The following is a 26424-nucleotide window of genomic DNA, read 5'->3' as shown; positions in this document are numbered from 1 at the left end:
CAGAATCATCTGCAGAATGTTTCTTTTCAATAAACTAAATTTTAGGTTCACATTGTCTGGGAGTTTTTGCATCATCCTCTGCATTAGGGTGTGTAACAAACTGGATATATCCACTCTGAATAGAACTTGTCGCTAAAATTAAATGCACCGGAGAATGTGTACTTAAGCTGAATTTAAGCAGCGGGCAAAGCTGCATTTTAGAGACGGCAAAATCAACCTTGGTGAAATCATCTTCATACATGTCAAGGCCCTAAACCTCCTGCATAAAGTGCAATTACATAATCCTCTTTAATCTTCCTGGAAGCAAAAACCGTCCTTTGAGTATCCTACAGATGGAGATTTTCTGTGATGACATTTATAGCAGACACTGAGGAAGAAGCCACAGCTGTAGTGTCCGTTACACATGGACAAGGAATTCGATCTGAACCTGATTCACTAGTACGCCAAGGAAAAGTGTGCATGACGGCGAGCAAACCATTATTTTGTGACAAAACTGCAACAAACAAAGACTCTGGCGGGGAAGTTTGTGTGTGCACTTAGAGTGTGTTTTCATGCTGTGTGTGTAGGCGTGTCCTGTCCATTACATCTGGCCAACACAAGCCTGACATGACATTTCCCCAGGACATCAAGTTGCGGGAAATGGGGGTCACGGCTGGGGGATTATAAATCTAAAATTCATTTCATCCTGCTGTCATTCCCTCCTTCCTCTCCCTCTCCTGTCAGGTTAGCAGCTCCGGTGGATATTTACGAGTAAATAAATAAATGAATGAAATAATAGACTATCAGCGCACGGTTCTTCAAAAGTGTGCACGAGGCTTAAAAATCCCTCAAACTTTCCCTGCAGCTGCGAGCTTGATTATGTTCAGCGGCTCGTTCGGGATTGAAAGAGCATTATTGGCTCCAAACTGCCAGCCCCGATGAAGAGGGGAACAAAACAACATGCAGTGTCACAGCATGAATTATAAAAAGCCTACAGGATGGAGAACTTCCTCTCGCGCACAGAGACAGAACTGGCTTCCAGAGATTTCATTGCACTGATCGTAGGAAAACAATAAACATGCAGAACTTAACAAAATACACTTGCAGCCTTCCTTACTGTCGGCCGTGCAGAACGCAGAGTCGATGTTCGACTTAGACTTATAATTAAAGTGGGATCTCTTTCATCTGTTTATCATTAGACAGGGAGCGCAAACCCCAGCAGAGACCGCGATAACTCAATGTGCTGTCTGCCAGTGAATTTCACAAGGACAATCTGGCATAACCTTCGTCGAGCTGAGGGTGTAATTCTGTCAGGTAGCAGACAGGGTGGGTAAATAGGACGCCAGCCAATAACAAAGCAGTGAACACACTGCAGCCGTTACAGTCAAGCAGGGAGCTTTATGGGCTTGTTGTGATTTAAAATGGACCGGGTCTGAAATATGTCATCCACGCCCAGCTGACGCCTACACTCAGGGACAGAATCACAGGGGTTCAATATTCAAGGCTATTGGCTTGGATATTATGAGGGAAGCAACAGACAAGTGTGTTCATAAGAAGTCAGACTGAGCACATTAATGATGCTTTCACACCTAACCTGTTTGGTTCACTTCTATCAAACTCACTTGGTTTGCTGTGGTCTGAAAGAATCTGTCCAACTCTGATGTGGTTATAAAAACTGGGCTGAGACCACCTGAAAACAGCTGTGGTGCACAGCAGAAAGAATTTTGTGATGGTGGATCTTTATTCTAGTATACATTTGCAGCTAAACTACAATTAAAGCTTGGGTGGCAGCTTTATTTTAGCACTGGACAAAAATCCTGTAATAAACTTTAAGCATGTTGTGATTTAATGGTCTGAGAGAAGACTAGACTTCTCCACCTCTTCTTGGCTGTGTTCAGGCCATGACAGGAGACTTTGGCCAACCACAGGTAATTTTACCAAAAAGAGAGGGTGTTACTATTGGCTGTTCTACAAGTACAAATCCACGTGCACATGCCTTCAGATGGTGAACGCCTGATTCAATGGCGGAAAATCCTGCAGAGAAGGTTGCTATTCCAGCATTGGCAACAACTACCTACACTGCAAAGGGACCCAAAAAAGGAAGACGGACAAAAAGAGAGTCTAAAAGAGAGTCTGACAATAGACAAAACAAAATAAAACACTTGTCAATATCAGCAAAGAATTTCAGAGATGGAGAGAAAATATTGCTAATAGTTCAGCCTTCTGCTAACCAGAGCCAAAGGCTCACAGCTGTGGCTACTTCAAGATCATATTTATCTAGCTAACTATAGCCTCAGATCAGTGTGTCCTCCACTTTGTTTCCCGTTACTACAGAACACCTTGCCGGGAGGAGAGAGGGTAGCATCTCCAAAGATGGAGCCCCAGCAACCTGAATCCCGCCAGAGCAAACCCCATCTTTAAGTGACTGGGTAACTCTGACTCCACGCTGGATCAACCAACAGGTTAGACCCGGTGCTACAGCTGGCTGGCACTGGGAGGTTTGTGCTGGATGAATTCAACTCATGTGATGGAAAATATGGTATTTGACCTTATTGTTGTCTTTAGCGTGTAATGCATGTTTTTATATATGGGTACTTGCTATGATGCATGATGTATATTGCTCAGTTTACCCCTACTGTGACAGCAGTGAGAAATACAACAGAGGCCTGATGGGAATAGGGTTAAAGGGAGGTTCCCACAACAAGTGTCCTTGCTAGCCTCAAGAGATGTTGTGTCTTAGGGATGTCAAACCACCTGAGCGCCATATATTTTGACTTTTGTGTTATGGGTATTATACAGATAGCAGGGTGAGAGAACATTGAGGCACTCACTCATTATGGGAAATACAAAGATAAAAGGGTGAGAGGACATTGGCTCTCACTCACGGACTGACTGTTCATGCGGTTGTATCTGTGTGAGTCCATTCATGAATGCTTAATAAAACTCAGAAAGACAGACGACGTGTGAAGACTTTTCCTTAAACTGTTCATTTACTGTAATTTTGCCACCACACTCACTACAGCCACAGATCGAAGGTTGGTCTCCTGAGCTGCTGCCCACTCTCCTCCCAGTGAAGCAGTCCACAGCCATATGGAGCAAGGCTGAGGGACCGTGGCATGACTAGCTAGCTAATTCTTGTCTCACTTGTGGTCTGATAAACAGACAGAAAGCAAGCAGGGTAGGGAGAGCTGTGCACAACTCTATACGATGAAATAAATCAATGTATGGAAAACAACAGGTTACTGTATGACACATGTGCGTATACCCATGGTCATCTGTAGGGTAGGGCGGGGCTTAGAACAGAGAAGCGGGAGCTGCAGGAGGAGGATGCAAGAGTATTTGGTGACCATGATAACACTCATGCAGGTCTGTCTTCATTTAGTAACAATTAAAAGTGAGTGACATGTCGCAGCCACACAGTGTCCCTTGTGCTATTTCGACCTACCTACATCTATACATGTGTTGTGATGTATAATCGTAGGTCCAAGTGTTGATGATGCAGGATGACATCACCAAAACTGTCCAATCAGTCAATCCATATGACTTCATTCTCACAGCTCTTGGTATGTCTGTAATAAGCCAGTGTCAACGTGAACCAAATGGCAACAATACATATTCTTTTTGGTGTTTTTCAAGTGTAACATTTTTTAATATTCAGTCCTGCTCAACCACATGTGGGAAATCTGTGATTCCTAGCTGCAGAGAGAACTGTAAATTAGTAAAACATCAAGAGGAAAGATGAAACACCAATACTTGTGTCATAACTAGATTCAGCTGAAAGTAAACATGGCAAACGCAGGTAGAACCGAGATAAATAATCATCCAGCAGACCAAAAGTAAGTGGAATTCTAGTGCTTCATTCTCTAATTGGGATACCCGAGGTGAGGAGTGCAGATACATAAATAAAACCAACAGTGCAACGTGCGGGCCATCTCATCAGCAGGTTGTCCGCATGAAACATGACAAGCCACCAGCCTGTGCGTGGTCCTGTCGTTGCAGTGCAAGGACCTTTTCACACAGCAGTCAACGCCAAAGCGAGTGCAGCCTGCAGACACTGACGCAGTGAATGAGCTAACAGCAGACCTCGACAAGCAAACGGCAACTACAGATGTCACAACCAGAGAAATACTCGCTGTGATGTGAGCTCTGTGTTCTGAGGTGCAAGATTTCTAAATATTTTCATCTTTGTTTTGTCCTCATCTCTGACACATTGTTTTTACAAAGAGTGCCATTCAGTGCGATATCAAAAGGACCAAGGACATCTGGGAATACAACACACTGTGTAAGCACACAGCCTTTGAAAATATTTCTTATATATACACAAGTCATCATAATATAAGCCAACACAGGGTGATTTATTTGAGCTGCGTGCAAAGTTATGATAAACATCAGGTCAAAGAATTCGAAACCAATCACAGAAACGTTTCACCTGTCTGGTGTAATGGCTACCTCCCTCTGTCCTCCGGGAGGTAACCACAACGAAAACTTGTGAAAGAAACAAAAAGCAGAGCAACAAAAATGCTGTCTCAGGCTGCAAACTCTGGTGTATTTGTTCCAAGACATCAAATTGGGCTCAAGCTGCGTCTTACATCCCGCAGCCGTGTTTCCTCTAGCATCAGCAGAGCCTGCAGCCTCTCCAGGGGGACGAGCACGTCCCTGCAGCCTGAGCTCAGCCAGCAGAGCAGGCAGAGGCCAGCTGAGCTGACTGCGCAGGACTGAGCTCAGAAGGCTGCAGGACAGAGACACACTGTTCACCTCCAACATCTGTCCTAGTGAGACGGAGACAGTCTGGGAGAAGAACAGCCTGTACAGATAGGACACAGGACGGGCTGCGATACAGCTTGTCGTACGGCTCTGAACTGATGGAAGATTTATTGATTTATTTATTGTTGTTGATCATATTTTTTACTCATTAGTTAATTGCTAGAAGACAGAGAAATACAAATGAGAACAAGTTTGATCGGTTGCTTAAAGGGGCCGTTTCCACTCAGAATCAAGAACACAGATTTTTCCTCTTACCTGTAGAGCTATTTATCAGTCCAGATTGTTCTGGTGTGAGTTGCCAAGTGTTGGAGACACATTTGCCTTCTCTCAGATGAAATGAAATTAGGTGTGAGCAGTTTAATGCAGGAACTGTTTTCTCTCTACTGAACTACACCTGCCAACTGTATCACTGCACAGAAGGAAGTGTACATCTAGTGCCAGCTCACCTAACATCACTGACCTCACTACCACTACAGCTCAGCTGAGGAGGATGCCTTTAATGTTTACATTTCGTGCTGCATGAGCCACTCGTCCATGGGTAAATGCTTCCTTCTGCACTGTGACACAGTTAGCAGATGTAGTTTGGTAGAAAGAAAATAGTTCCTACATGAAACTGCTCACAGCAAGGTCTGTGGATTATCTTAAGTGACCAGATCGTAACTTCTGGGAAGACACATCCCTGCTGAGTTTTTCAAATGTTAATTCTTGGCTCTTTGAGCACCAAAAGCCGTCTGCCATCTAATTCCATTATACTCGAAGGCAGACATCTCTACAGCCAATATCTGAAACACTTGGCAACTCACACCAAAACAATCTAGACTGATAAATGGCACTACAGATAAGAGGAAAAATATTATTGTCCCTTTAAACTGAAAGTCAAGCAACAATGCCAAACTCTGGTTTTAACTTCTCAATTGTAAGGATCTGCTGCATTTCACAGAACAGTGTGACAGTAAATTGCAATTATTTGAGTTTTAGACTGCTGGTCGTACAAAGAAAGAGACTTGAAGACTTCTAGAAACTTGTAATGGGCATTTTTGGCTATTTTTGGATGTATTTGCCCTGCTCCTCTGTAAATCATTGTTGTTTAATCTATGATATGTCACAAAATAGTAAAATAAATTCTACACAATTACAAATTCAAGAAGAAATTGTTTTATTTGTCTGACAAAGAATCCAAAGATATTAAATGTACAACGATAAGAGAGCAGGGACTCCTAGTTAAGAGCAGGAAACGTTTTGCACTTTGCTTGACAAATGAGTTTCAGATTTTTTGTCAAAATGTGTCCATTGTAATTTGTCAATGTTCTGTTCAACTAAAGGTTTCAGTGTTCAATTCACATTGAAGCAAATTTAGCTGACAACTGTGTAAAGACAAACGGGTACATTCTTCATCTGGCTTTAATACGGAGCACTTTGAAAATCTACTGCTGCTACAATTTCAGCCCGATATTTGAAAGGAATATTCACACGTTTTTTGACAGATGAAACAGGTCTGCTGTGACTGATCCCAGGTCAGATCACAAAACATCTATTTTACAGGAAACATTTGGTAAAAGCAGCGGGGATTATTGGAAGCGCTGATGCTGGCGGCCTCCTCCAGTCCTCTGAATATAGGGCACGTCATGTAAATGATGAATGCTCTGAGGCTGCTGCTCTACTTCCTAGAGCGAGGAAGGGCACAGAGTATGCTAATGTTTTACCCCAAACTTGAATAGCTAAGGAAAAAAAAAAACACAAAACTGCATGTCGGTTTTAATATTTTTATCTTTAAAATGAAAAAGATTCATGGTGTTTGAATTGCTGACAAAGGTCTACAGAGTCTACATGCTGAAACTAAGGGAGCAGCGAGAACAGAGTGTGTGTGGTATCGCTACGGCTGCATGTCTGAGGGGTTTTAGAGAGACAAACAGGTCTCACAGCCATCAGCGTTACGTCTGATAATCTACACAGTGCAGGACAAGCCATTTAAGAGGGACAGGGGGTTTGTTGTTGGCACTAGAGTGGAAATCTGAGGAGTGTGGAGCGATAAGAGCGGGCCTGCTGTTTGCAAAGAGTCACCAGCTTGACAGAAGACACTCACCATCAGTCCTGAGGCTGTTACTGCAGAACCAGCTTCCACAGAGCTATTTAAATCAGGAGTCCGAGGTATATTCACAATTTTCACAGCTGGAGTTGGAAAATTTATTTGACAGACAGCCGGTTTAAATGCTTACGGGCCTAATATAGGATATCAGAATATATCTCACTGCAGCAACCAGTCTCATCCCATCTCCGAGGAGCTATCAATCAGCCCCGTCGAGAGCGAGACGCTAATCTTGCAGAGGGATATACATCATCTCAACAGGCAACAAATGGAAGAAAAAAACATTGACAAACCAGAAATTTACTTCCCTCAGGCCTGTGAGATCACATACAATCCAAAACAAAACACAAGCTTCTCTCATGAATCACCAAAGTCTAATTGTTTGCAAAGAAAGGGATCATTAGTGAAACTGGTTTAAGTGGCCACATCTGGAAGCTCCACCTGGTGTGCAGCAACCAGACTCTAACTTGAGTGTGGATTTTCCAAATGACCAATATCGCTGGTGTTTAAATGGGAAGTTTAAACTTAGACTAGTTGACTAGTCTAAAAGTAAAAAAACACTTAAAAAAAAAAAAAAAAAAAAAGTCAAAATTGGGCACAAATTTCATCTATAATGTTAAACAGTGTCCGCCCAAAAAGAAGAAAAGCGTAAAAGAGCCATTTGAAATCTGTAATCACATTTTTTAATGACCAATTGCATTTTAAATGCTGCTGAAATGTGTGGCTCTTTGTACGTGACCATTATCATAAATAAAAGTTAACAAATAATATTTATTTATAGAGTATTTAATGTCCTAGCTCATATATATAATAGACACAATCACGCAGCAACTCTCTAATGCATGGGTGTGCACGCAAATTGACACGTACACACAAACATAAACATAAATAGACACACACACACACACACACACGTCCAGGCTTGTGGGGATCTCCCGTGCGCCTTCTCTCATTCAGCCTAGCAAGAAGACATCTAGCCAGCGCATGTCTGAGTGATGCTTGGACATACTTTCTGCACTGAACATCCACAGACAGCTGTGGACATGCACTGGTTGCATACTTGCGGTTCCATCCATTAAGTCTGACAATGCACGCTGATGATAAGAGCTGCTGTTTAGTTTCACAAGCTGATCCAGACTTCATAATATGCTTAACCGACAAGTAAGTCTGGTACTGACTAGCGAGGGTAGAGATGTTTAATCATCTAGCTGACTAAACGGACACAACCCTAGGACTTGGTGAATTTTATGGATATGGACAAAACTGAATCCTGAAAATGACTCTTGCATGGTCTCCCTGTGCTTGTATGGATTTCTGTCAAGTTTTCCCACAGTCCAAAGACCTGCAGGTTAGGTTAACTGTGTCCATGTGTTTCAGCTCTGTGATTGAACGGTGACCTATGCAGGGTGTACCCCGCCTCTCACCCAATGTCAGCTGGGATAGGATGGATGGAACCAAGTTATGATGACAGAACCTGTAAATCTGTGTTTCAGTTGTAGTTTTCAGAATCGTAGAAGTGCACAAAGTAATCACTTAACTTGCTGTGATGTTGATTCATCTCATTATATGGAAAGTAAAGAACTTGACTTACTTTTCAACTTCTTTCAATTATTTCAGCATTTAAAGAATGTCAAAAGTTTCAACTGCAACGTTTCAGCAGCGAGCCCACCTTAATATTCTTCAATTTAAACTTTTGCAGTTTCAATTTCAAGGGTCATTCACTGCTCCGCAGCTTTAAAACAGCTACATTTAGAAGCCCCACCTGGCTATGCAGAAACCAAACACACACAAACCAGCCTGCGACATGCAGGCACAACAGCACGGCTATGAAGAACTGCAATTCCTGCTGACGCCATCATCTGTTTTGTGCTGCACAGTGACTTCCCCCTGAGGACACACTGGGTAAACACACCCTGAAAATGACCCTTGGATATGTCTGACTGCCAGCACATTTTTTTTTTTTTTTTTTTTTTTTTTTTTTAAACCACGATCAACATACAAGCTCGTGTCATCTTTTGGAAAAAGCTTCTTAGGATTAGTCAAACCTCTAATAGTCACTAATAGTCAACATGTTGTTAATATAAAACCATGTAGCATGTGTCAGGAACATAAATCACCTTGTGAAAAAACGTGATGTGGTTACATGCCAGCCAGCGCCACACGGCAGGGATAACAAACAGATTTGTTTGCCTCTACTTCGTCTTTGTGGCATGCGTGCAGCTGGAAGCTATTGGGTTGTAGCTGTTGTGCATGCACTATGCAGGCGTGAGTGCTCTGGCTTGCCGGGAGCTCTGTCTGACCAAATAAAGCGTGCGTCTGCTTCTCTTTCACACAGTCCCCAGACATCGAATAAATATTTGGGATGTATGCCTCTTTTGTCGAGTCACTCTGTAAAATAACAGACGGTTTCTGCAGACGCTGCCAGAGCAGTCCCATGAATTTTAAGTACAGCCTTCAGTCAGGTCTGCGTGTTATTAAATCCTGTGATGATTTCCAATAATCTACATAGTGAAGCCTGCATCACAATTTAAAAAGACAAAGTTTCAGGATTGTGGTGGTAAAATGGCATTCATCATATGAACTGTACGCTGCCAGACTGGCAAGGTGGTACCTATTTTTAGCGACCAAAGTTTGTCACTGCCATCATGAACCACTGTCACCATCACTGATTAATATCCGCTCGCATTTGCTGGGCTGACTGCAGTTTTTCTTCTCTTTTTAAATTAACTGGTATATAGCCAGGTCATAAAATAATAAAGCAGCATTCCAACTAAGGTATTATAATAACTAATAGAAACATTGCATGCAATAGTCCACCCTCTTTTTCCCTCTCTGTCTCTCAAACACACACACACACACACACACACACACACACACACACACACACACACACACACACACACACACACACACACACACACACGCCGTGGCGCTCAGTCCTAATTGTCTGTCCTTGTCTCAGTCATCAGTCCTGACAGTTGTGCCACTACAGTATACTGCAAAAAGCTGACAGTTCAGTGGACATCACCCAACCCTAACTGACAAAGGAGGAAGCATTTTATTAGATGCCGAAAAGTCCTCAACAAAACATCTGAACAGCATCTGGCGCTTGAATTGTATTGCACCACTTTCTCATGCTTTGAAAAGTTCCAGTCCAGAGAAAGTTTTAGAGTGAGCGCGTCAACGTAACCTTAGGAACTCACTACAACTGAACTCCCACTCCTACAGCGAGCAGCGTCCGCCTGCCCGCCCCAGCCTGACTGACTGCCTGCCAGTGCTGCTGTGTGAGAGAAGAGAGACTCGGTGCTGTTGGATGAGGAGCTGTGGCCTGCAATTACTCTGAGCAGCAGGCATGGGAATATTACATATTGAAATAATATATATGTCTCACTTTTTCCTAGATGGTCTGAATAAATTTGGTGGTAGTTGCTTTTTAGGAATACAGTCACTAAGAGGGTCTGAAAAGTCAGTAAATGTGAGAGAAAGGTGCCAACTTTGCCAGAGTGTGGAACGAGAGATTGTGATACAGTGCTGTTGTGGTTGCTTTGGTCTGAATCAATTAATCAATCAATGAATCATTTATTTGTCACGTGGAATTATACAACATACAACTCCAGTGTCACATTGTTGGCTTTATAACTGTCCATGTTTCCGGATGGTTCTGTTAATTCATGCTTTCTGGTAGTGAAATGATTCAACCGTCCACACATACAGAACCCAACACACACATTGCTCTGCGTCAGTGATCCACAGCAGGAACAGGACAACACCTCACATCCCACCATCACACTAGTTATTCAGCGTAAAGCACATGCCTCCTCTCCTTCTCTCACCAGAGTCTTCTGCTCCGTGAGATCAGCATGTAGAAAGAGTCACCTGGTTGAGTGATGCTGTCCAGGCTTTAGCCAAGTTTCGGTGAATCAATGGATATAACAGTTCCTGACATCCTGTTGGAAACTGATGTGACACAGAGGTCATCTAGTTTGTTTTTCAATGCCTGTGCAATGACGAGCAGGACGCTAGTTCATCTGGTGTCCATCTTCTCCATCTTTCCTCAATGTGTACTGATCTTTACATTGGAAAACCTCGGCCTGGCTGGCTGGCAGAGAATTTACAGACTGGGGAGTTGATTTCCTCGTCTCGATGAGTGACCCGCAGCCACACGCCACCACCGTCCAATGCCACCAACACTTACAAAATAGACATAAGAGCCTAAATTTAGCGGGGCTGACAGAGGCGACTGTCTATGTCATAACAATCTGTGAGATAACCACATTTGAAGAAGACGGAGGATGAAAATAGTGCGAAATAAATGTGGCATTAGGAAATAAAAATCCCCTTGAAATAAACAAACATAGTCCTTTTCAAAAAATAAAAAAAAACTATTCATCTTTTTAAAACTATACTGACTATATTGACTTAAATGGCATCCCATACTGCTCGAGCGCAGGGCAGGAAAAGATATATCTGTTAACAGTTGCTGCATGTCTTGTTTGTGCAGTATTGATCAGTTTTAACCCACACAGGATTCCAGAACTTAACATACTGAATATGATTGAGATCAGTCTTTAAGAACACACTCTGTGTTTTTTTCTTTGTAATTATAGGGGAAAACAAAGCAAGATACAAGCACAGTATTGTGTGTTGTGCAAACAACATACCAAAAATAAAACATACAGGATAAATTATTAATCGATACCACCACAGTATAGAGAGACAGTCATTTACATTTTTTAAGCTATAGTTTCTGTTTCACTTGATTCAGTCAGACAATGGAAATGTCCATCATGGATTGTCTTGTCTTTTAAAAAGCTGAAAAAGGTGGTTTCTGTTCACATATTCAGCTGAATGTATATCTACTGCTGTGCTGGACAGGAAGATTTGAGCAGCACGTCATATTAACGAAGACGACACATTGAAGCTGCGGTGGTTGAAGGCTTTGTCATTTATGCTTTGTTAAAGTGACACTGCTCAAATCTAACGCCCAGCACAGCAGTAGACACCAATTTAGCTTAAAATATGGACAGAATATCACTTTTTTTTAGCTCTTTAGAAAGACAGTGAGCAAAATGTCCATTTCAAAATATATATAAGGAACCTGAGCTAACCAGAGAAGGACAGGTTCAGCTTTCCATACGACCACTTGATAAAATGTCTTTCATCACATATCCACATATAATAGCTGAAACTGAATCCACACCTGGTGTTAAAATACGTCATGAGTGATTCGACTGAACACAAGTGTAAACGACCACTACTGTGATCTGATCAATCAAACCAGTTGCCAAGGTGATAAGGGACTCATTTGGCCACATATCCCAATGTGCTAATACGTCCTGATGCGTCCGAGACAATGATGATTTCATCAATGCAGAATGTGGCGGTTGTTTTGGTGACAGCGTGCTAACATTCTATATCATGCCATTTTTTAAAGATTTTTTTTTTTTGGCTTTTTGTTTTTATAAGATAGGACAGTTTAAGTGTGAGAGGGGGAGAAAGAGAGGATGACATGCACCAAAGGGCCACCAGCTGGAATTGAGCCCACGGCCGCTGCGGCAGGGACACTGCCTTCATATATGGGATACCTGCTCTACCCACTAGGCCACCTTGCGCCCCAACTTTACCATTTTACGATAAACTGGATGAAGTGTTGTGTGACCGTCCATCGTTTTGCCCTGCGGAAGGAGACGTGTTGGATTCTGCAGACAGTGATATTTTCAGCTGTACTGACACAACCGCCAACGCAGCCAGCAAGGATGCTAGCACGTGTACATGGGGCCCTTCGACCTTAAGTGACGCAGGCAGTAGCAAAATCTGAGCACAAGTGATCAGCTGGAGATGCTTGATAGACACACATGTGAATGGCAATATGTCTCAGTTGTCCACTTGTGTTCAAGTCACTGAAACACATTAATACCAGGTGTGAACAGGTGCTATATCAGCTGATTTTAAAACAACAATGTGAAATCAACTTTTGTCCACACTGCCATTTCAAGGTGATTTCTGTAAGGATGTCTTTGATCAAAAGAAAAGCAGCTAAATCTTTTCCTTCTCGTCTGTTTCGATCAGTGAACCACAAAACTGTGCTGTAACATTTGCTAAGGAGTGGAACAGACGGCCAAGTGTCTCAGCTCAATAACCTCTGTTCAGTCTCCTCCTGTTCTTTGTAAACAACTTTATAGTGTTTTAATGTAGCAGAATTTACAATTTCTTACTTATATATTTTCCTGTTACTGTTAACGGTAGAGCTGCAATGATTAGTCGATTAAACGATGATTGAAATTCGCTGCTTTTCTTTGTCATTTATGACAATAAATGAAGAGACTTCAAGTTGTGGACAACTGATTGGACAAAAGAAGCTATCTGAAGACGTCACTTTGGACTCTGGAAAAATGTGATGAGCACTTTTCACATTTTTTGACATTTTATAAACTAGACAATTATCATGAAGTTAATCTGTAGATTAACAGATAATAAAAAAATATTGTTAGATTGTGCAGATATTTGGTGCAAATCAATGTGATCGTAAAGTCACCTTGTGGCAACACCTGTACCATGTGATCACCTCGATTGAAAGTTGTCTTCTTAACTTCAGTGCCACACAGTCCCAATCAGGCTTACTTCATTTTAAAAGCTCAGTTTTCCTCGTTCACATTAAAATGTATGTTTTCAGATTTAATCACTCTGGAGACTGTTTTCAAAAGGCTCCATTTTCGGCTGTCAAAAATGTGAGAATATGTGGAGAAAAAGATGCTTTTTCTAAATTTCCAAGAAACTAGTCAATCAAGCAAACGTTCCCAAACACCTTTGCCTTTTTTTTTTTTTTTTTCCAAAACCACCACCGAGGCATATGTTAGAAAAGGTGAAATGAGCTTTTGAAAGCACAAAATAAAAAAGCACACTTATGAATTATGCATTTCAATAGAGGAGCTTCTCCGTGACTTCAATATACCTTCTTATTTTCCTGATTAAAGCCGCAACACACCTTTCACAGCATTCAAAACTATCTGACAGCTCACACTTTTACTGCTTGACGAATGCTCACTTGTTTTACAGCTGCAGTTATTGTAAGTCACGGCGGATAAGAGCTGCTGCTAAATGCTTAAACTGTAAACAGCTGCTGGAGCAGGAAACCTCTGTTAATGTGCAGACTGGGAGTGATGATGAGTAGAGGAACCGGGGTGAGGACAAACAATACAGCCTGCTGCTCCCTGCTGATTAGCCTGACCCTGGATGCACGGTAAATGCATTATGGGAAATAAACAAGCTCTAAGTATACCTGGCCAGAGAAACTTGAATTGGCCATACATCACATCAACAGGCAATTTAGGAGTTGTGGTGTTTTAAACAGCTAATGGGGCAATCAATTATTATGCAGGCCAAAGCAGTGCAATAAGGGAAAACTTTTAGCCACTTTCATTGGCCGTTTTCAGCTTCAACTAGAGATGCACAATATTGGATTTTTGCCGGTATCCAAGGTATGCTGATAGGTAACAACTCATTTGACCAATAACCGATACTAATATCGATATATCCACTTTTTTCCCCACCTAATTCTAGTGATTATCAAATCTCTTCTGTAGCGGAATCAACATCACATTATGCATGCATACTCTTATCGTGATGGCCCACCAGCAGATGGAGACATGAAATTAAGGAAATGTAGGAAAAAGCAAGTTGGCTGATTCTGATAGTCGATACTGGTCGATACGATGACGTGCCGATATTCTTGTGCATCCCTAGCTTCCACACATAATCCCAAAAACGTATTATCTAACATGTTTTTTTTCCCTCTTGACTCTGATAATTACACGTTATGCAAAAAACTGCTGGTTAATTTGACACCATTTCCTGAATTTCAAAGCTTAAACTGGACCGTGACTGAGCACCTGCTGCCTATCAATCATCTCCTCTCCCTCCGCACCTGGACTGCAGCAAGAACCACAGGTTTGTGGGTAAACAGAAATACAGCTCGACTCTCTCATTTAGACAAAAGAGGTATTTAACAGGTAAACATATTCAGGCTCCTTCTCTCTCTCTCCCCCTCCCAGTGATTTGTTAGCTCAGGGAGCAGGTCAGACCTGAGTCTGGCTGATTGGAAGCCATAAATGAGGACTCCTATCAGCAGCACGTCTAATTAAATCATCTGCAGCAGATCACGGACGCAGGGAATTACAGGAGATTACAGCCCGGTCCGGCCCTGCCCAGACCCCCGAGAACAATGGCCTGTAATCTGTCTTAATTCCCCAGCTAATCAAGCAACACAGGGCTCAGAGTGTCACGGTTGCGGTGGTACAGCAGTTCACAACCACCCAAATATCAAACTGACACAGAATATAAGGCAGGGAAGCCTGAATAATAGCAGCTCTGCGGACGCTCACCACTCACGGATTTTTAACATTTACCAAGCTCTGAAATCGTCTCGGCCCAGAACCCATCTTCCTTAAACTCCCATTTCATATTCAGCACAACTAAAGGCTATTCTACCTCCGAGGGAGAAAGAGTAACATCTTTCACCGCCTGGTCTTTTTCATTTAATGAAATCTTTATAGCAGTGTCACTGGTGTGCTGGGCCGCTCTCCCTGCCGATCTGCCTCACATTAGGGAGACAGGCTCAGCATTAAGCTGCACTTTAAGCCGCAAAACTTTAAGGACAGCACTTCCCCTTTCATTTACTAAGATGACCAGTAAATCTCTCCTCTCCACCAGTGATCCTTCCTCTCTCACTATCTGGCCTGCCAGACCAGTTACAGCACGCACGGTAGCCTTGTCGCCTACAGGTTACACTGGCAGACAGATACAGGTCTTACAACTGGATACAATGCATTCATTCATAATGAATCACTGGGATACAGTCATGTGAGGCGGTGTGTGTATTTCAACCGAAAACAAAACACACTTCTGTAGAACATACCTCTTCAGAAGAAGCTATTTTGGGGTTGTATGATTAATCATGTTGCTATGCAAATGTACTCTGTTGCCAGTTCACTCAAGTTAATTTCTAAAACTCGTGCATTTGGGTATGTCCACATGATTTATGCAACATTCCCCATTTCCATAGTTCATAATTTTGTAAATCTGTATTACATCTACTGTATGCAAGCATGAGGCAACAGAACAGAATCACCATGAATAAAGAAACAAGACGATATGGAGACTAAAAACAAAATCTGAGAGTGTAATTTCAGCCGAAGATCAGTGTATTGGAGGAGCAGAAGGAGAGGATGACAATGGCAACACAAAGCAAATGTTTAACTATTTTTTGTGTATGTCAGTTTAGTTTTATTGTCCGATTTTGGAATATCACCCATCACTAATTTCACTTTAAACTTAACAGAGAGCATAAGTGGTTATGGGGGCATGGTGTAGCAGTGGTTAGCATGAGTTAGCGTGAGTTTTCTGCGGATACTCCAGCTTCCTCCCACAGTCCAAAGACATGCAGGTTAATTGGTGACTCTAAATCGGCCGTGTGTGAAGCATGAATGGTTGTCTGTCGCTACGTGTCTGAGATAGTCTGGCGACCTGTCCAGGCTGTACCCTGCTTCTTGCCCAATGTCAGCTGGGATAGGCTCCAGCCCCCCCGCGACCTCTAACAGGATAAGTGGTTAGAGAAAATGAATGAATGAATTAGTGGTTGTGATGAAAAATAGTTTGAGGTTCCTCCTGCAGCTTCAAAAGCTTCTTAAGATGCCCTTAGCTATCTACGAGCAGGTGGGAGGGTCTTGTCACTCTATGATCATTTTTAAGACTATCATTACTTTATATGCTTTTGGGACACACCTGTTAGGCTTTAAGGGATACTTCACTGGGGAAATGACCATCTGTATTCCAAATAGTCACCCTGTGTTGCACTGGATTTGTGACGAACACTTTGTTCTTCTCACACGCCTCCACAGTGAACAAAGAATAAAAAAACTGAGAAAATTCTTAATGAATTGCTTCATGAATGATTGATGAGTTGGAGTTAAGGGGGACTGTGTGTCACAACAGCAAAACTACATCAAAACATTAATTTACAAACACTCACACAACCCGTGCAGTATAATGCAAGTCTCATTCATCCAGTCGTATGCTCAGTGCTTCCCAAACACGTGCATTTCCCCTAAAACCTCTCTATTTAAAACACTTTACAATTGTGGAAAAAAGTTGGGAATTAATTTTCTGTTGATTAATTTATGGATAAGTTGAGGTGAAATATTCCTGTAAAAAGGTTTGTAAAAGTGATTTTATGATGATTTACTTTTGGGAAATGGGGCTCTGTTCTCTTTGGACCTGCAGCACGTGGCTGTAAAACATCTTCCATCTGCTGCTATTAAAACTAAATGCTAGAAAAAGACCACAGAACCGACTCCTCCGTGCAGAAGGCCTACATAAACATTTCTAATGTACAACAGATGTACCGACATCTGACTCACTTAACTTAAGCAGGAGCCAAAGTAATCATCTAAACAAGGCAAAATGCTGTGTGTGATGGACGCAGCACCAGCTTTGCTGTCTCCGATCAATGCAGCTGTTTATCTGCTGATCTAAGATGGGCTGAAGTAAACAGGCAGCCCAGCTCTGTCCCGCCTCAAGCATCATCAGTGGGATCAGAAATAAGTGCAGCACAAGCTACTGCCTCTCTCTGGATGAGGATATTATGCCAGCGCTCCTCTAATGGAACATGACTGTTCTGTCTTTCCCCATGGCTCCATTTCTGCATGAACGCAGCCTCTCTGCCACACCACCCTGACTGACCGCCAAGCCGGACAAACTCATTTGTTTGTGGATGGGTGGGTGGTGGGAAATTAGCAGGGTAGGGGACGCTGGGAAGTAGCTTCCTCAAAAGAATTGGTTACCAAACAAGAGCTGTGGCATTTAATAAAGTACATACCTTTGAAACAAGGAGATTACTGAGAGGGACGACAGCAAAGGAGAGGAGGGGGGAAAAAAGAGAAAGAGAGATGGAGCTGCTACAGGAAAGGAGAGCAGACTGAGGCGAGCCACAGGGGAGATGGCAGCCGTGGGTGCCCTTGAAATTGCCTGACTCATTACTGCAGCAGCACGGCCATGCGTGGTGATGGCAGGCTCGGAGAGAGCTCTCGGCCGGGCTCTGACAGTCGGAGAGTGAAAGACAGCCCTGTTTTTTAAACCACCAGAGGAACACTTCAAAGGCTGGCATGCTCATTCTTCCTTTTCAAACACCACCCCGTGCTGCAGCGAGGCGGACAAGAAAAATGCTAATACGTTTTCAAGATTAACCCCTCTGTTTGTTGTCTGATAAGCGGGGAATAAGTGAGTATGAGAATGGTGTTAATGGAGGACAACACACAGGTGCATCTGGACACTTTGAGTGACAGGTCTGCGTGGGTGACTCAACACCAGAGTAATCATTTCATTCTTCAGCTGCGTGGGCTTTAGTCGAACTCACACCAGCTTTACTGCACAGCTGCCTGCTGCTGTATACCATCTACGGTATCTACAGTCTGTGGAACAAAGTTAAGTCCCCAAACATGCATGGATAACCAGGGGCCGCAGTCTTATTTCCCTTCTTGTCTGGTCTTACATCGCTGTCAAGTAGAGCGGAAACACGTCCCTGGGGCAAGTAGACAGCAGGATGGCTCTGTCTCGCCCTGCGATACTGTGGTCGCACACGGCCCACTGACAGCCTCGATCATCACAATTAAGGCGCAGTGGCTGCTGTGGCTTCCACTTTGTCCTCAGCAGGAGTTGACTGCCAACTTTAGGCCACAGCAGTGTGATAATAAGTGCACAGCTTCATCCAGCTCCAATCAGGGTTACAGCGATCCAGCCAACCTCTATTTAAGATGGCGCCAGTGCTCAGAGTGTAGCATGACTGAGGGAGGGAGCTGTAATCTCATCACCATTAACCATGTTGCCTAAAATAAAAGGCATCATTTCCCAGAACATAAAGCACATACTGTACGGGGCGAAAGATGCGGCTGGGTAGATAAGAATGCTCGGCTCTCTGGTTATAACCTCATTTAATGAGTTCAAAGTGAGACTGACAGGCCAAAAATATTCACAACAAACTAACAGAGGATTAAAATGATAAGACTGCTTGGTGTGTATTAAGGATCTGGAGATTTCTAGCACTGATTGTGGCTCTGTTTAATGTTTTAGCTCAAGAAGTTTGAGATCTGAGATTGAGAGTTTTTTTCTAATTGAGATTTTGCATTTAGAGTGTTTTCTGCCCTTTTACATTACGTTTAAATGGTGTTTAATGCCATCCAATGTGGCTGGTGGAATAAAACCCCTCCTAATCAGAATGCATTAGTACCCTGTGAAATCTCCGCTCCCTGAAGCAAATGGCAGAGCCGCAGACAAATCCTCCTCGATCCTACCTTAATGTCCTTCATGTTGAGAAATACGCGCAAGCAAGCAATTATGTGCTGGGTGACTGTTTGCCAGATGTGCGTGCGTCACCCTGCTGCAGTCGGGTACTGGGAGTGTTTGTGCATTACAAATTTGGCCGCAGGAGCGTTTACGGGGGGAAAAGATGCAAATCAGCGGGAGGTAAAGCTCTCGACACAGCAACAAGACTCAGGGCCTGAGGTCAGCGCAGTGACATGCCAGGCTAAGGAGATTACAGCCCGCCACAGACCAACCAAAGGCTGCCCTCGTCGGTGGACACTGGCCAGCCAAACACACTGTCAACACATAGTTGACAACGTGGTGCCATGACATAACACAAGTGTGTTGTATATCTAAACCCTCTGAGAACCCAGTCTGTTTGAGAATATCAAATCTGAGGCTTCAAATACTGAAATGTGTTGTAACGACGAATTTAAGCTTATGTAAGTCACACATCATGAGACGATGTATTTACAGAGATAACATTTATCACCAAAGAAATTCAGATAATTTGGCCGACACACAGCAGATCTGGATCACGACGGACTACGTGACGTTTCTGTGTTTCATCATGGTGGATGGCAGGGGTGGGTTCATGTGTTTCAGTAAAACTATACAGCGGCTACAACCCATCCATTCTGTGGTGAGGTCGAGCATGATGTATTGACACAGCTGGCTGCTGAGATGTCACAAAAACATCTGAAAGTATGGCTACACAACACGCCACTCCACTTACATTATAGGTATTAAATGAGGTACTCTCTTGGTATAGGTATCACTTCAGTGTTACTGGTATCTTAATCTTTTAAACGATCCCCAGCCCTTATTATGTCTTCTGAATTTGATTTAGTCATCCTTGTGGCTCTGATTGTGAAACACTAATTATCATGCTGTCTGAAGATATATGGGTGAACAACAACACAGTGATAAAGGACTTGTCTGTGTCATCCTGCTCTTCTAGCAGCCGATGGGGTGAGAGGATGACGTAACTTAAAAGCAAACACTGCTGGGAAAATGGACAGTAATAGTGAAACACTATTACTCATACATCTGTGTGTGTGTATGTTTTTTTTTCTTGGCTTTTCCATAGAACAAAATCATGACTCCTCACAGAATATTTGGCAATTTTAAGCAGATTGCAAAAGTTCTCCTCCCCCTCTTTGTGAGCTCCTCTGACAGACGAGGCACAGTTCTGCCGAACCACACAGATGATGAGTTATATCACTCTAACAGAGGCAGAGGAGACAGCAACATATAGAGACACAGAAGCAGAGGGAGCTTACGCCAATCCCGAATCCCATGTGCCAAAGTGTCAAACAATTCAGCACAAAAAACACAAGCTTTGGCTCTCCAGCTACCAAATCCTTTCCCTCCTCATTTACAAACTTTCCCACCCTACAAAAACTCTAAGGTTCATTTTAAAAGAGGCCACTAAGCTGGCACGGCATGTACAGCTCTGGCCCAGATAGTCAAAACACTGGAGCTGATTGCTGCTGCACTTTAACACATCCTTGCCATGTTGTTTTGGCACTTTATTCAAGCAAGCCTCATGCTAACAGTGAAGTTTGTGCCTGCGGGCACAGCTCTCACACGTTTGTTTCTATCTGACACACAGCTCCTGTCTGCTCTCTGGAAGGAAAACAGAAATGATAAGCTAACTTGTAAATTGGGTAATATCACAGTGGTGTTACTTACATGGGCTACTCAACTCAGAAAATAAAGTTCAGTTATAGGAGACACATTCCTAATATAATTTAATCTGTGATCTCAAACAAATGTGACAGAAAATTATTGTAATGCCATCTGCTGCCTGCTGCTCTGATGTTTGTGTATGTCTGATAAGACGACAAGAGGTTACGTAACAAACCACTTGTAGATCTAAAAAGGCGAGTATGCCAGAGCTCATCATGGGACGTGGTTGTTTCCGATTGGGGCCTCTGTGTGCTCATACTCTCTTTCAGCATTGGAGATCTGGGAAGTCTCCAAAGCTCCTGCCAGAATACAAAATGCCAAAACGCCGCCTTGAAAAGAGCTCCGAGCAGAGGGACAAGCTGGTGTCCAAGAAAAGAGAAACATCTTGTGCTGGGCCTAATTACTTCTGCTCCAAGATTACACGGTTTTGACCTTTCTCAGGCTTCCAGTGCAGAGCCTGATTGGAAATTAAGGAGGACAGCATTGATGTTCACAGCACTGTTAATTATATTCAATGCAGAACACAGAAGGGCACCGCTGTAGCTCTGTACTACTCACTAACTGCCTCGCTATGTTTACATGTAATCTACTAATTGAATTAATTGTACTTTATGTTTTTTAATTCTCTCCTCACGACCACCTCAATAAAGCTCTTTGGTTATAATCCAGTTGAAGCATCCCTAAAAATCAGATTGAATTGCCATTTTATTTTACTTATTTAACTGCCGATTTTTGTAATAATATGGTATTAAAATGAAAAAATAAGATTGGAGAGCTGAAGAAGATAAAAAAAAACAGTGCAAAATAATTGCAAATACTTAAAGTGACACTTTCCCATCAACGTTGTTTCACAACAATATGGGTATTATGTGTGAATAAATATGGTTCTCTTTTTTCCATCTCACCAGCAAACAGATCTCCCAGTCATCTCTCTGCTCAAATCCGGCGCAAGATATGTTTTGCTGGCTCTAGGGCTGCTGCTCAAACTACAGATTGTACTTCCACAATTTTGTATTCCCGCCACCATGAACCCAAAGAGTACAGAAGGGGATATCGAGAGAGTCACCCCTCTCTTTCTCCTTCTCTCTGTCTCTCAGTCTCAGATCAAATGGTAAAACTAAGCAGTGTTGATCAAATATAAACCAAGATTCTGTTACTGTGTTGCCCATTTCTCACCTAAAATGTTTTCGGAAACATATTTTAGCTTACTGTTTAACTGTGTTTCGAGATCATGTGTTACCAGCCGGCTACTATATTGTTTCCTGAGTCAAAACGGCCAAGTTTGAATTACATCACCCACTGGTGGGAGCTTTTGTGGGCTCAGTGCTGTGCATTCTGGTATTTGTTGGTTTTCTACCTCTTGAGCAGAAGCGAATGCCGCATCCCTTTTCCTCTGTTTCCTCTCATGTGGCACCAATTTCAAAAGTGTTTGTGTCTTTTTACGGCATAGACGGCCCAGTTGTATCAAAAGACCATCTTTCCAGCAGCCAAATACTTATTTGAACAAATATACAGATACACAAAATCACACACAGAGTTTACAGAGTAAGTAAGAGTCTGTGTGATGGGCCTTATGTACATAGTGTGCAAAGATACCGGTTATGTTATCAGATAAATCTAGTGCAATCAGCAGTTTAGATAAATGACCAATAAGCAGGTAAAGTGCACTTAATTTAAAGTTAACATGCAAGCTGCAGTGACAGCTGATCGGAGCACCTGTATAGCTGCACAATTTCACTCACACTTGTCGCCATTTTACTGGCTCTGGCAAAGAAAGATGAGTCCCCGCTACTTAATCCAATTTACAAAACTCTGATAGGCTCTGTTGTTTTCAAACACCAGACCTCAGAATCTCTGAAAAATCAGAGATTGTGTCAGCTTCCGAGGTCTGTAAATTTTGTCCATTCTTAGCCTCATTCATCAATTCTGTCTCACTGTTTCTGCATCGGATGGAGTTTGTAATTCAGCTGCAGTCTCCCCATGAACCTGCTCACGGATTCAGAGCAGCGAAAGTAAAATGAGCTTGCCGGTGTCAAAGATGCACTTTCAGAAGGGTGTAAGAGGTCAGTGTCATGAATAGTCAATATCATTGATACAGTCTCTGCAGCAAAGAAGGACTTATAATGTAACACTTACAGATACAGTGTCTGTGGAATTTTAAAAATGCAGACCTGCTGCAAAGATGATAGTATTGCATTAACCTCAACGATATGAATCACCAAAACTGTGAAACCTAAATCACACATGATGTCAGCGTGACATCCAACGTGGCCACAGTGTTGGTCTGAGCTGCAACAAACGTAAACCCTTCAAAGCTGCATAACTGAGTGTTACCAATCAAAACTTTGGACTGTGTCTTATCAGAAAGTTCACCTTGCTGTCTGCCAAGAAAACTGGAAACCAAATGTTTTCATGTTACATAAAACAGATCTCAATATCTACATCGGCAACAGCGGATTTAAGAAATGAGGCAGACTACATAAAGTGAGACTGGAATGTGTTTCTTTGCATACTGGAGCAAAGGAGGAACGGGATTAGGAGCTTTGTTTCACAGTTATTGGATTTTGGCTCCGTGGGAATGGAATTATCCAAACACAGAGAGGAGAGCAAACACTGAACCATTCCTGTTAATGTGGAAAATATGACTCAGCGTAAACACACATGACACATTAAAATAGACTTTGCAAGGAAGTTTATATCTACAAAGTTGCAGTCATGAAAAATTGTTATTGATATGAACTTTGTGGATCAATTTTTCAGTCTCATTTCAACAAACACTTTGCATCTGCTTGTGCACTTGCGTTACCTTACCTGCTGAGGCAAAATCACTTCACTCAGACAACGCAATTCATTTAATTTATCTAAAACGCACCAAAAACATTATGACAATCTAACACTGTCGAACACAGTGCATCACTATAATCAGTGCTGTATGTGCTCTTGCATATTTTCTGAATCATTTACAGGATTTAGTCATCTAAAATAACCTCTGCAGGCAATATGAAGGCAGGTTCACTCCTATGTAAAGAACCCTTGCCTCTGTAGGAATGACACCCAACTGACCTCACAGATGAGCCAAGTAATTTGGGCATCAGGGAGGGAAAAGTAAATTGGATATGTTTCACTCCTCAGCACCTATTGCACCCAAAGTACTCCTGAGCAAAGCACAAAATCCCCAAACTGCTTCAGTGGAGCTGCTCTGTGGTAGCGGAGGACTGAGGCTGAACTGTCTGGGCAGCTCCCACGGGGCGAATGAGTGCAACTGCCTGAATGTGGTGCAGAGCGCTGATGGGTTTTAAGAAAATGTCAGCCTCACCCTTGCTAATGAGCTGTCAGAGCGTGTGCGTGCCATAACTGACCTGTATCTCTTCGTAAGCCTCGTCAATAGTGGTTACTTGGTGCTGCTCGTGTAGCGCCGGCTCGTCGCAGAAGAAGCACACCAGACTTTTGTCAGTGAGGCAGAAAAGCTTGACCTTCTCGTGGTCCTTGCAGGGGTAGGAGCTCCTCTGGGCGTTGAGGATGGCGTCCAGCGGGAAGGCCGAGTAGCGCTCCACAATGTTGGACAACTTGAGACTCGGTGAGAGGAGGGGGTCGGTGAAGGTCCTCCGGCACTCAGGGCAGTCCCGCGCTCCGTGAAGCTCCTGCCTGCTCCAGTGCTCAGTGATGCACTTCCTGCAGAAGTAGTGCTCACAGCCAAAGCTGACGGGGTCCTGGTAGATACTGAGGCAGATGGAACAAAGGAGCTCGTCCTTCAAGCAGCAAGCCATTTGCAAAGACGGAGACTGAGCGGCATCTACGAGGGTAACGCTCTGGGGCTGAATACACTTGGTTTAATCTTCAAGGGAGTGGTTTACTGCCATGTGGGAGTTGACGAGATCTTCAGGAATCTTGGGATTTCTTCTTACTTGTCACTGTTGGAATATGACAAATAGCAACAATCTTTTACTATGCAGTTGGTGCATTTATGACATAAAAATTATTAACAAGAATGGATTTTTCTGGTTACTCATTAACAAAATGGACTTAAATGACAGCCTGTGTTATAAATAATCTTACTCACTGTTATTTCGGTTAGGCTGTCATACCTGACTTTCACTTTTGAAGCAAAAATGCCAAAAAATTCACGTGTAAAATCTGAATATTTGCTAGTTTTCTAAGCATTTTTGGACTATTGGATGAACAAAACACCCAATCTGAAGATGTCTCCTCGGGCTCTGGGAATATTTGAGTTTTCACAACACTCACTCACAACACATCTTCCAGATGATAATGACCAAATGATTCAGTGCATGAGAAATAACTCATCAGATTAATGACTAATGAAAATAATAATTAGTTACTGCCCTATCTGGCAGCATTTTTATTTACAGTAAGCGTTGCTGATCAAATGATCTTAAAACCAGCACAACCTTTTAACATAAACATGGTACCTGCAACATGTCCTAGGTTGTTCTTGATGCCTCTTAACAAAAGCATTAAACTCCATTTATTGTATTCATCTTTCACAAGAGAGCAGATGCAATGTAGTTTCACTTTCTTACCTGAGGAAAAACCTGTATTTGTTCATGCATTTCTCAGAAACACTTCCTCACCTTGCTACACCCCTTTCCCCCTCTAACTGTGGAGGATCTGTTGATTTCCACAGCAAACTGTCTGCACCAACCAACAGGGAAACAGGGAAACACCTGCAGCGCTATCATCTCCGCTGCTGTCTTCCTCCCACCCCGGTGTTAGGAAGCTTCCTTTTAAATCCCCATTTATAAACAGAGGCTTCAACAGCCCTGACTGAGCTTTTTTAATTCTTACCATCCACCACAACCTGTCGAGCCAACATGTGTGCTGTAGCTTAGCATGCATGCTATTTAACTGGCTTGCTCCACATTGCTAGGAAGCTGGATTTGTAAACATAACCGACCAGGACCACGACACCACCAACCTCAGCGGGGAGGATGAGAGGGGGGCACAGAAAATGGGGGAAAACTACTTTAATAAGCAACATATTAAAAAAGTTGGAGTTGGGAGAAGCATGTGAGAGGTGACGATATGCGACTATGACAATAAATGATCGAAGACGTGGACAGGAATAGAGAAAAGGGCTTTAACTCACCAGCCTGTTTGCAGCGACATCCGCGGCTCCAATGCAAGTGTCTTTCAGGAAGGAGAGCAGCACACAGCGGCAACAGACCCAACCAACTGCGCTGAGCGATAGGGGGAGTTATCATACATAATATTTACAAGATACGCGTAGTTCGTCGATGAATCCGCAACGAAATGGAATAAGACTTAATTATAATGTGAATTCGGGATTTAAATGATTTCATAAGCGAATACGAAGCTTAAAATAAACAACAATATAAAGTTTACCCCCCTCTGATAATGGAGTGGCTTAGACTTCCTCACCCCTTGTTCTCCCGGTTAGCATCGCTACTTAGCTACCTTGATTGACAATAAATAAACACGTTAAAATACACGAACTGCGACTGGACACGTGTAAGAAACTCTTTGGCTTGATAAAATGTAATAAGTGCAGGAGTTGCCATCAAAATGGA

At 42.7% G+C, this 26424-nt stretch overlaps 1 protein-coding gene across 1 annotated transcript in view; it reads right to left on the bottom strand.

Moving 5' to 3' along the window:
- trim62.1 (tripartite motif containing 62, tandem duplicate 1) overlaps positions 1-26110 on the bottom strand; it is a 46769-nt gene extending 20659 nt beyond the window's left edge. Inside the window, exons 1-2 of the mRNA XM_049580785.1 lie at positions 25983-26110; positions 24235-24786 (exon numbers count right to left, since the gene is read on the bottom strand). Of these exons, the coding sequence (XP_049436742.1) occupies positions 24235-24642 (408 nt within the window). The 5' untranslated portion in view covers positions 24643-24786; positions 25983-26110. The remainder of the gene's footprint in view (positions 1-24234; positions 24787-25982) is intronic.
- Between the last annotated feature and the right edge of the window lie 314 nt (positions 26111-26424).

This window comes from Epinephelus fuscoguttatus, linkage group LG1, assembly GCF_011397635.1.
Source record: "Epinephelus fuscoguttatus linkage group LG1, E.fuscoguttatus.final_Chr_v1".
NCBI lineage: Eukaryota > Metazoa > Chordata > Actinopteri > Perciformes > Serranidae > Epinephelus > Epinephelus fuscoguttatus.
The sequence above is the reverse complement of the archived record's forward strand: the minus strand, read 5'-3'. Positions and strand labels throughout refer to the sequence as shown.